This window comes from Adiantum capillus-veneris, chromosome 29, assembly GCF_014529385.1.
Source record: "Adiantum capillus-veneris isolate H3 chromosome 29, ASM1452938v2, whole genome shotgun sequence".
Classification (NCBI taxonomy): Eukaryota; Viridiplantae; Streptophyta; class Polypodiopsida; order Polypodiales; family Pteridaceae; genus Adiantum; species Adiantum capillus-veneris.
The window spans coordinates 41,223,527-41,235,754 of NC_140959.1; the positions used below are offsets into that span (position 1 = coordinate 41,223,527).

The 12,228-nt window shown below is 43.3% G+C and overlaps 1 protein-coding gene across 1 annotated transcript; it reads left to right on the plus strand.

Annotated features, from left to right (window-relative positions):
- The first annotated feature begins 6,635 nt into the window (after positions 1–6,635).
- Positions 6,636–11,646, plus strand: LOC147419086 (endoglucanase 1-like). Its single transcript, XM_086505953.1, has 8 exons — positions 6,636–7,549; positions 7,926–8,138; positions 8,350–8,550; positions 8,636–8,728; positions 9,106–9,261; positions 9,775–9,919; positions 10,666–10,835; positions 11,182–11,646. The coding sequence occupies exons 1-8, from the start codon at positions 7,283–7,285 to the stop codon at positions 11,506–11,508; spliced, it is 1,572 nt and encodes a 523-aa protein (XP_086362079.1). The 5' UTR covers positions 6,636–7,282; the 3' UTR covers positions 11,509–11,646.
- The last annotated feature ends 582 nt before the right edge of the window (positions 11,647–12,228 follow it).

The window sequence follows — 12,228 nt, forward strand, 5'->3', positions numbered from 1 at the left end:
AATTAAGATTTCTTACAAGGCCCATGCAAGGTTCATATTTCTCATAATGTGTGAAGACTACCCTGTACTCAGCCTCACAACTCGAAGTGGCCACAGTAGGTTGCTTCTTGCTCAACCATGATATACATGAACTGCCAAGCATGAAACAAAAACCACTTGTGGACACTCCCGTGTCAAAACAACCAGCCCAATCTGAGTTCGAAAAAGCATGTAAGTCTGGCGGCAATGATCCCCCCTTGGGATAAAACAAGCCAAGATGTAAAGAGCCACTAAGGTAGCGGAAAATCCTCTTGACAGCCTACCAATGCTTAGACCCTGGGCTATGCATAAATCTGTTGACCTGTGAGACTGCAAACTGAATATTCGGACTCGTGTTGCATACATAAATGAGGCAGACAACAGCAGTTTGATAAAGAGTGACATCAGCAGGATCACCAGCATCATGTAGACTTAACTTCAAACCTGTTTCCATGGGAGTGGCAATAGGTTTGCAATCCTCAAGTCCAAACTTACATAGCAATGTCTCTATGTAACTTTTCTGACACAAGGCAATACCACCATCACACTGCTTAAACTGTATACCCAAATAATGATGCAACAGCCCCAAATCTTTCATCTTGAAAGTAGCATTCAGATCTGCCTTAAATTCAGCAATATGTCTCTCATTTGGTCCAGTGATCAGCAAATCATCAACATAAAGAACCACGATGAGAAATACATCACCCTCACGCTTTACATACAATGTGCTTTCTGTTGGACTATTACAAAAGCCTTGTTTAACCAAATGCGTGTCAGCTTTCTCATACCAAGCACGAGGAGATTGCTTCAACCCATACAAAGCCTTCTTACATCTGCACACTTTGTTCTCTTGTCCTTTTATGACAAAACCGCGAGGCTGCGTTACATAAACTTCCTCAAATATGTCACCATTCAAGAAAGCAGTAACAATGTCTGATTGATGTACATCCCAACCAAAATGAGCTGCCAATGCACATAGAAAACGCACAGTAGTCATACGACAAGTGGGAGCAAAAGTCTCTTCATAATCTATGTCTTTTTGCTGTGCATAACCCTTTGCAACAAGTCGAGCCTTATGGCGATCGATCTCACCATCCGGCTTGCGTTTCAACTTGTAAACCCACTTCGTACCAATGGCCTTTTTGCCAGGAGGAAAATCACATAAAGTCCATGTGTCATTTTCTATAAGTGCATCATATTCTGATTGCATGGCAGCCATCCAATTTTTTGAATTCTGTGCTTCATCAAAAGATAGAGGCTCCTCAACATCATGTAAACTAGACATAGCCAAAGCATAAAAATCTGATGCATAAGATGCATGGCGAGAGCCTGAACGAGTACGACTAGACAAAGGTGCATCCAATTTACTGTCACGCAAAGTGTGCACCAGCCATTTTGGCATACCTCTAGCCTGCTCATTTCAGCCCTTTCCTCATCAAGTACATCATGTACATCTGCATCAGTAATAGGCTGATCTGTAACACTTTTAGAAACCCCCATAGGCTGTACATTTGCCTCATTGGAACTTACATTCGTATTTCCACCACTGAAAAGAGGCAACAAAGTGTCATAAATGTCCTGTGAGCTTACATTACTGTCTCTAGTACATGACAACAAGGGCTGAACAGAATCTTCCACAAACACTACATACCGTGAAACCAGAATACGTTTTGTTTGCGGATGATACAACCTGTAACCTTTGCTTTCAGCACTATAACCAACAAAAATACATTGTACAGCCTTATCATCCAATTTTCTGCGCTGCACTTGTGGCACCAAAGCATATGCCAAACAGCCAAAAACACGCATGTGCTCAATAGAAGGCTTTCTATCATGCCATGCTTCACATGGAGTAATAGACTGCAAAGCTTCTGTAGGACACCTGTTAAGTACATAAGTGGCACACATGATGGCCTCAAGCCAAAAAGAATGTGGCAAAGCTTGACTTTTAACCATACATCGTGCCATTTCCGTCAGTGACCTGTTTTTCCTCTCAGCAACACCATTTTGCTGAGTTGTATAAGGCACTGTACATAGGTGTTTTATCCCACGACTAGCCAGAAATGCATTAAATTCATGAGACATATACTCCCCCCTCGATCGGAACGGAGGGTGCCCATAGTACATTTCGAGACATTTTCAGCCATAGCCAGAAATTGTTTGAAGCACATAAAAACTTCGGACTTTGCTTTTAGCGAGAATACCCATGCATGCCTGGAGTAATCATCAATGAAAGTCACGAAGTACAGGTAATTGCCCAAGGACGGAGTTTGCATGGACCCACAAACATCACTATGCACAAGCTGCAACCTGCATGTGGCCCGAACTGAACCATCCTTTGGAAACTTAGAATGCTGCATCTTACCCAAAATACAGCCTTCACAAACATGTTTGATAGGTGCTTCAAGAGGCGGCAAAGAAGCAACCATATCAGATTTCTGCAAACGTAGCAAACTGGCAAAATTCAGATGACCAAAACGTGCATTCCAAAGTTTTGCATCTGAAATAGCCCTTGAATCTGCAACAGCATTTGAAAAATTTTGTCCACACTTGTCATACAAAGTGAGCTTATACAGCCCACGGCACAAAAGGCCAGATGCAACAATTTCATCACCAAAACTGAGATCATGAACTGTACATCTATCATCCACAAATTTTACTACAAGTCCAAGTCTAGCAAGTGCAGATACAGACAAGAGATTCTTCTTGATCCTAGGTACATAAAGTGCATCAACAAGTGTGAAGGAACTGCCATTTGCAACAGTAAGTACAATCTTTCCAACTCCATGAATTGGATATGAAGCATTGTTGGCACAAGTGACTGAATTCCCATGAGGGACAGACTCGAGAGAGGTAAACAATTCACGATGTGAGGTAATGTGCTTTGTAGCACCACTGTAAAATACCACACATGTGAATCTGCAGCAACTGACAAGCATGCATCATGGACAACAGGATTATAAGTGCACTCTGCGCTAAAAGCCCATTCTGCATCAACATCAGCATTACAGTCTCCTTTCACAGAAGACTCAACAATGGCTGCATTTGTAGTGGAACCAGCATTTGCAGTGGAACCACCCTCTTTCTTCTTAGCCTTTTTGGCCTTCAACTTAGGACACGACTTGATCAAGTGATCATTGGCTTTACAATAATGGCAACGCATCTTCTTTTTGCCCTTATCACCAGAATTTCCAGACGCATTGCTGCCAGCAAAAGCATTAGGAACAGAATTTTTGCCACTCGCAGCAAAACCATAAGAAGTGGCTGCATTATTGTTACCACCCTTTCTTTGAGAAGCAATAAAAGCCTGTTCAATGGCACACTGCCTAGTCCTATTTTTTCTAGAAAGTGACTCTTGCAACAGCAATGTGTATAATGCATCAAACTTGACAACTTCAGGATTTCCTTGGGTCATCAGTCTCCAAGTACTAGCAAAAGTCTGGTAGGAATCTGGTAAGGCATCAAGAACAGTTTGCACAAGGGAACTGTCTGAAATGACTTCACCTGCAGAAATAAGTTGCTCATTGATATCCTTGACACTAGCAAGGAAAGTGTCCATATCATCTTCCTCATGCATAATCTTTGACTCCAGCTCTTTACGCAGCAAAGCAATTTCAGCTTCATTGCGGCTTGCATAAAGACCAGCCAAAATATCCCAAGCATGTTTTGCAGATTTTGTTGAACACATGTGAGGAACAATGGTGCGCTTCACAGACAACACAACCAATGCATGAGCCTACGCATCCTTTACATCCCAACGAGCTTGTTGTGCTGTAGGCAAAACAACTCTAACAGCAGCAATCCTTGCAGCAAGACCTGCAACATCCTCAATATCGCCTACATCCTCAAAACTAGGACGTACATCAATGCCCTGCACAATGTTCCAGACGCCCTTTGACACAAGAACATGTTGCATCAATGCCCTGCACAATGTTCCAGACGCCCTTTGACAGAAGAACATGTTGCATCATATAAGCCCACATAGGGTAGTTGTCCCCATCCAACCTGTCCTCAACAGCAAACATCTTGAACACATCTGTGTTGTTGTTGTCAGCCATGGTAAATGCTGCACCTGATGTGAAAACTGCCTGAAAATAGGAGAAACAAAGCGGGAACAAAACTTGCTTTATAGCACAAACCGTAGAAAACTGTAAGGCACCTGTTATGCAGAAAATGGCACTGACAGATGTTTTGCACAAAATGATGAAATAGCATGTGCAGTATTGCCTGTAGTGGAAACGGAGGCCGAAATTAGCCCAAATCGAAAATCTGAGCAGACCAAGCTCTACGAGGACTCCTGAAGTATTTGTTGACTTGCGAACGCTCGCCAAAGCTCACTGAAATCGGAGAAAGTGAGCAGGCGTGTACTGGAGCAGCTGGCGACTAAGCCCGGGAGGACGCAACCTGCTCTGATACCAATTGTTGGAATTAGGGTTGCAGAGAGACACACACAGCTTGGAGAAGACGAAGGAAGCTCGAGGAACACAATAGAGAGTGTGTTACTTAGTGTGCAATGGAAAGATGGATAGCCCTAGAGTGATGGGCGTATATACAATGCACGGGGGAAAAAACCTCCTGAAGAGGGAAAAAATGCCCCGGCGGTCCTAGTGTGTTCACACACATCACTACCACATGTATATGGTAACAACATTGGTTCACTTTAGAGACAACATCAAAGCGAACGGCTCCACAATTATTGTGGCTAGAAGAAAATCTTGAGCTTCTGATGGTGTTTTGGATCCTTGATGCTCTCACACCTCTAAATCCCCCCCTGACTGTCTTCCTTCTGGTACCCACTTTTCATTGCGTGCCTTCAACCTCAAAACCGTGCAATAGATCATGCACAATTTGATGCCCAACTTGGATGTCTCTAGAATGGCTCCTTTACCCTATAAAAAAACATATCATTGGCAAAAAACCCTTTTTGATGTATTTATTGTCAAATTTTAACCAAATGTGAAGCTCAAGAAAAGAGAGCAATTTTTACTCCAATTGCACGTCTAATTTATCAAGAGTCAACCACCGTTGCTTTGATTTAAAAACGATGGATATCCATAGTGCTTAAGGAAAGCCTAACTTTTGAGAAGGAATTTCTCGCAGTTGGTATCTATTCTATATATTAAGCAGAGAGACATTCAGGGGGCCACGTGGTGCAATTTGCTTCATCTGGCAGTGTGGCCCTGTATCTCCGGCAACAGGGAGGACAATGCGCGTGCAGCTAGAGAGAGAGAGAGAGAGAGAGAGAGAGAGAGAGAGAGAGAGAGAGAGAGAGAGAGAGAGAGAGACGGCCGAAGGCCGCCGGCCACACTAGTTAGAGGTAAAGAGGAGGATGGATGGTAGATCAAAGCGGCTAGTTTTCAAAATGTGTACCATATAGGGTGGTTGAACTCAAGAGAATCACACATAGTCTTAGAATGCATTCTTTATTGATCATTGGAGAGGTGGCAAGACACCCATAGTGAAAACGAGTACGGCCAGCTTCCTTCGGCGGCCTCTCTCTCTCTTCCTCCCTCCCGCCTTTAGCTTGTGCACAGGAGCTAAAGGAGTCCCTCTTTTGTTTGGACGTTAGCCTTCAACTTGCAGATTACACCACGTGTAAAGGTGACGCTCACTGCCGTTATAGAATAGAATAGATGTAGCATGTATATAAATTAAGGATTATAGGTAATGGGAGCCTTCCATGAATGATTGCAACAAGGTTTGATCACTGCATAAAGAACATCTCAAGAGACATGCAAAACTGAACAGTGAACAACAAGGTTTGATCACTGCATAAAGAACATCTCAAGAGATGCAAAACTGAACAGTGAACAACAGAGTATGTAAGTTTTGGCAATGTTGTCCATTTTTAGGGAATGTACTTGGCACAAATTTTTGCCAGGCATGTGAAACAAGATTTTGTAACCAAACATCCCCGTGATGGTACGGGAAGGCCCAGCACATGCGCCCACATGCCTTGTCCCACCCCTTTCTGTGTGGCCCTTCTCGCTACTCGCTACTCGCAAGGGCCAACTGCAGCATGCATGCAACGCGCACAAGCTGTCGCTGGCTAAGCATCAAAAGTATGACTGCCTGTGTGTGTGTGTGTTTGTGTGTGTGTGTGTGTGAGAGAGAGAGAGAGAGAGAGAGAGAGAGAGAGAGAGAGAGAGAGAGAATTGAAGCTGGTTTATGTAATGGAGTGTGTCCGTGTGGGGTGTGTGTATGTGTGTGTGTGTGTGTGTGTGTGAGAGAGAGAGAGAGAGAGAGAGAGAGAGAGAGAGAGAGAGAGAGAGAGACACACACACACACACACACACACAGACAGAAAAAGCATCAGAGTATGCGTGCACACACCGATGCACATACACCCAGGGGCGCCCCATTATAGTAAATGGAGCAGATTAGTGTAGAAAAGCTCAATTAATGAGAAAGATGGAGTATGTTTGAAGACACAGCTTCAGCACATTGGAAACTGGGAAGAAGAAAGTTAATTCAGTTATAGACCCATGATACATCAAGGTGTTAGTTATGATGCGGTCCCCTGCAAAAAGGCACTCCTTTTCTAAAGGAAAGCAAAAAGAAAGAAGACCTTTGAAAATTTTGTATATAAAGAGGGGGGTGGGGGGGGGGGCCTTGCATGCACAAGTTCATATGCACACTTCCCACTTAGCTCCATGCCCACAGAATATTACTATGAGTTGCTCTCCCTATCATTATCTCTCTCTAATTTTACCAACTCTACTAATTTCTAAGGCTAAACATTCTTAAGAAGTGGGCCAATATCCGTCAACGAATGATTTGTGTCGATAATTGGCTCGCCTTCTTTTAAAAGGGATCTTTGCTCACTCACACATACACCTTTCCCACTTAGATGGACCCCTTTTCTAGAAGTACATGTACTTCATGTGTACCCATTTATTTTGCATCAAGTGTGAGGTTCCTTGCTATGGATGCAAGAATAATGTAGCTTGCCTTTGAGGAATGTGTGTATGTATGGCATGTCTTAAGGCAATCTCACTCTTCTAATAACCATATCTGCCTTAGCTTCCCATAATCTGTTTCAAAACGCAGTCGACTGTCGCACTAAACCCTTTGCACACTTACATTCACTACTAAACCACTATCCCATCGACACAACCGACTCTTCAAGTTCGCAGTGTGCTATAGAGTGCCGAAAAGAAAACGAAGTGTGCTCTTCTTGATTAGAAAACCTTTGCATGCATACTTTCATTGACAAATGCAAGAATTTTAGCTCTCACATTTAGTACTATACACTCCACTAGCTATGGCTTTAAGAGCCTCACAAGCATGGCCGTCTTCATGCAAGCTTCAGAAAATGGTGTTTTTTTCCTTGTTGGCTGTCATGCTAGCTAGTCTTAGTGATCTTTTCATGTGTGCTTGCGCTTGGAGACTTACTGGGGGCCACAATTATAGAGAGGCTCTCTCCAAGTCAATCATGTTTTTCGAGGGACAGCGCTCCGGCAAGCTCCCTCCCAATCAGCGTATGACGTGGAGAAGAGACTCTGCATTGCAAGATGGGCTCCTCCATGATGTGAGTTCTCTTTTCCATCTCAAAGTGTAGTGGAAATAAAACAAATGCATACGGGTATTGAAGTATGTACCGACCTTGGTACTTGAAACATATGTGACCCTAATTTTATTTGGAAAAACACAAACGATTCTACATTATAAGCAATCATAGCACCACAGAAATATGGAGATTTTCACATCTTAAACTACTAAGAATTTTTATCATCATTAATGCCTGCAATATTAATTCATAATCATCATTAATAATTTTCGTCATCAATCATTATTATTTGCATGCGGTCGGCACAAACGCCTGCATACACACACCATGATAAGACATCAAAAAATGGCTCAACAGTGACATGCTTAGCATTGATTACATGTGTATGCAAATGCAGGTGGACTTGGTTGGTGGCTATTATGATGCCGGAGACGGGGTTAAATTCAGCTTCCCTATGGCCTTTGCCACCACTATGTTGTCATGGGGAGTGGAGGAGTATGGTGCTGAAATGGGTTCTGTCGGAGAGCTTGAAAATGCGCTCGCCACTGTTCGCTGGGCTACTGACTACCTCCTCAAGACTACCAGCAAGCCTGATGTGATATATGCTCAGGTAGATCTGATGTGATATATGCTCTCATAGACTGTGGGCCAGCAGTGTCTAGCACATTTGGACCCTCTATGAACTCAACGTGTGTGTGTGTGTGTGTGTGTGTGCGCACGCGCGTGAGCGCCAACTGTCATGGCATGTACTAGTGCTTTACTATGCCAAGGCCCAAATGTATGTGTTTGGCTTATGAATTTAAATGGTTCAATTTGTGTAGGTTGGTGATCCCAATTCAGATCATGCATGTTGGGAGAGGCCAGAGGACATGGACACACCTCGCAGCGTTTTTTGGGTGGACGCAAGCAAACCAGGCTCGGACCTTGCAGGGGAGATTGCAGCCGCGCTGGCAGCCGCTTCGCTTGCCTTCAAAGCTCATGACCCATCTTACTCAAACATCCTTCTAGCAAGGGCCAAGAGGGTATTCATGTCAATATTTGATCTTGAAGATTTGAATTTACCTTAGTTATGCTAGAGGGGATCATTTGTGTGATTTTACTTTGCAGGTTTTCCAATTTGCCAACACGTACCGCGGCTGCTATAGTAATGCATTCAGCAATGCCGTCTGCCCCTACTACTGCTCTTACTCTGGTTATGAGGTGCTAATAGATATTGCTTTCGGTGTGCAGTCAATATCTACATGTGATCCTGCAGTCATGTAAAATAAAATTCAAGTTTATGGTAGAGTGGAGAGGTTGCTCTCCCTCTATGCATATGTTTGAGAACACATACATAACATGTATATGTGCAAGCATTTGCTTTTGTGTGATAGTTTTATGAACACACACACTACATAGGCACGTGCGTACGTGTGCACCTCACATACACAAATAAAACAGTCTATTTCACTGCATGTATTCCATGCCCACCTTAACTTTTCATTATGTAATTGCCAAGAATGCTCAACTCACAGGTTTTAAGTGTAAGTTGGTATATCAAATTATGAAGTTATTTACATTTTGTGCTGGGGTAATAGGATGAGCTTCTGTGGGGAGCAGCATGGATGTACAAGGCAACGCATGAGCATGAATTCATGGAGTTCATCGTCAACAATAAGCAGCAGCTAGCTGAGCGCAGCCCGCCCTTCAGCTGGGACGACAAACATGCTGGCATCCATGTGCTCCTCTCACAGGTTTCACACACACACACACACACACACACACACCCACCAATTCCTTGCTTTGTAGGAAAGTGCAGACATGGTAGTCATCGACACAAGACTAAAACATCATAGGTTCCGTCATGTGTAGTATCGACTAAATACTACATCCCCCCACCATCATCCATCACATGTAGTAAGCGCAAGAATTAGGTATCACTATGTGCTCCACACTAGCCGCCATGAGCATCCATGGGTATCACTATGTGCTCCACACTAGCCCCCATGAGCATACATCAGGACATAGATCTGTATCACTATGTGCTCCACACTAGCCCCCATGAGCATACATCAGGACATAGATCTGTACATAGATGATGAAACCAAACAACTAAAGAAGCATCGAAAAGCACAAGAGCATCAAAGTTTCAAAAGATTAATGTCAATGTTCGTCTTGTGCAGCAGGAAAAACCTTTTCTTTAAATTAAACATTGAAGACTTTGTATAAAAACAGCAAGGCTAAAGAGAAGATTACATTATTTGCAGATTTTCTTGAATGAAGCTGGCAAAAGTGAAAATGAACTGCCAATTTACGAGTTGCAAGGGTTCAAAGATCTCGCAGATGACTTCATGTGCTCGATCTTACCCTCTACGGAATATTCACAGCAAGCTTCCACCTCTACCACACCAGGTAGAGACAAAACCAATGACTAACTGCAAAGGAAACTCATAATATATATGGACTATGAATCACGACGAGTTTAAATTAGGCAGAGTTCGGGAATTCTGACCTCAAATGTGTTTAAAACACATGATAACCAACATTAGTGGTCCCTTAACAGAGTAGCTAGCCTTTGATAGGTCTCCAGCCCAACATAAAGCTAAAGGAAACAATGGACATTGCCTTAGCTACTCCGTAGCCACCAGCATGGACTAGACTAAACTCATGAGAAGATTTGAATTTCCTTAAATTGGCCCAGGGCTCCTCTACCCTAGCTTTAACTATTCAGCCAAGGTATTTCTCATGGGTGTGTAGCTATTCTAACTTAGTGGTTAAGGTCATTGTGTGAGTGCCTGGTCACAAGAAGTTTTGGACAAATTCTCACAATATTTCTCACATTGTGACTTACCTCAACATCATGAGCTTCTGTGAGGGAGGCGCTGCATACCTAGCTAGGTATGCGGTGCCTCTCGAGCAGAAGCTCATGATGTTATGCATTGCATGAAAGACACCGAAAAAGACTCCGTTTTCCTACATGAGAAAATCTCTAAATCTTCTTGTGGGTGAGTTCAAATCCCAGATGTAACCATACAATTCCCCAAACAAAACATGAATTAACTGACAAGAAACTACATTATAAACTATATAACCTGCTTTAACCAATATAGTTGCATACACGTACATCAACCCAAAAACGTGACATGCTATGCTCACAGGAGGGCTCGTATTTGTGAGAGATGATGAGAACCTACAATATGCCACGTCAACAGCCTTTCTGCTCTTCACATATGGGAAGCACTTATCCAAGGCTTCAAGCATGGTGTCCTGCCATTCTCATGCCTCTTCCTTCCATCCCCATCTCTTATGGCTCTTTGCCAAACGCCAGGTATGTGTGTGTGTGTGTGTGTGTGTGTGTAGGTGCACGTGTGCGTGCCACTCTGTCCTCAGCTAACTAATGCACCTTCAAGTGATCGAAGAGCACCAAAACCTGCGCATTTGTTCGTACATGTGCTGTGTGTGTGTGTGTGTGTGTGTGTGTGTGTGTGTGTGTGCATGTCCATGTGCGTGCGCGTGTGTGCACAAGTGCGCATGAGGTGCCTGTACGGGTGAGAGCATGCGCACTAGCATGCATCGCCCCCATGCTCAACCGCAACCCTGCATGCAACAATACCATGAAGTGAGTTGAAATTTTACGCTTTGGCACCATCTCGAGTCACAAATCTTCTATGCAGGTTGATTATATACTTGGTGACAATCCAATGGGAATGTCATACATGGTTGGTTATGGGACAAAATTCCCACGTCACATCCATCATAGGGGCTCTTCTTTGCCTTGCATAAGCTCTCATCCACAACAAATCGGTTGCAAATATGGTTTTGAATACTTCAGCAGTGGGCAATCCAATCCCAACCTCCTCATAGGTGCCGTCTCCGGAGGTCCTGATAATTGCGACAAATACGCAGATGATCGATCTAATTACCAGCAGTCAGAACCTGCCTTATACATTAATGCCCCTCTTGTCGGCGTTCTGGCCTACTTAACTGGCTTCTCTTCTTGAGAATGGTGCACACACAACTGAATGTTTCAAGCTTCCTCATTTGTCATCGTAGCGTTCAAGAAAATGAGAAGTTCAGAGCACCTTAAGCTCACAAAACCTTGGAACATCCACATAGTGTGTGCATAGTGGTTTATGGAAGCAGCAATCTCTCTCTCTCTCTCTCTCTCTCACACACACACACACACACACACACATTCACAAGGCACAAAGTGTCTGCATAGTGTTTTTAACGGCAGAAGCTCTCTCTCTCTCTCTCTCTCTCTCTCTCTGTGTTCTATGATCACCTGTTATCCCCCTCCTCCTCACATGGGACTCGTTTATTCTGTAACTAGGTCTGCATACACATGAGACCTTGACATATGTTCTCCGCGTTATAAAGTGACCATAAACACGATACAAATCAGCTCCACCACTTGGTATAGGCATATAGGCATATGCCACAAATCTATGTGAAAAATAGTTTTTCATTATTTTCAAGGGTCTGCATAGTACCGCAAGAAGGAGAGTATGACTGCATACCGATGCATCAAGCTCAGCCCTATATAGAACGCTATCATCGTATCACATCACTTTTCCCATAGAAGACACACACCATCTTTTATGATGCCAAAAGGAAGTCATTTTATGCAAAGACAACTATACCGTTCGGAAAAGGTAATCACGTATCAAAATCACATACATATGCAAGGCAACTCTTGAGAAGAGAGATCATTGAGGTTG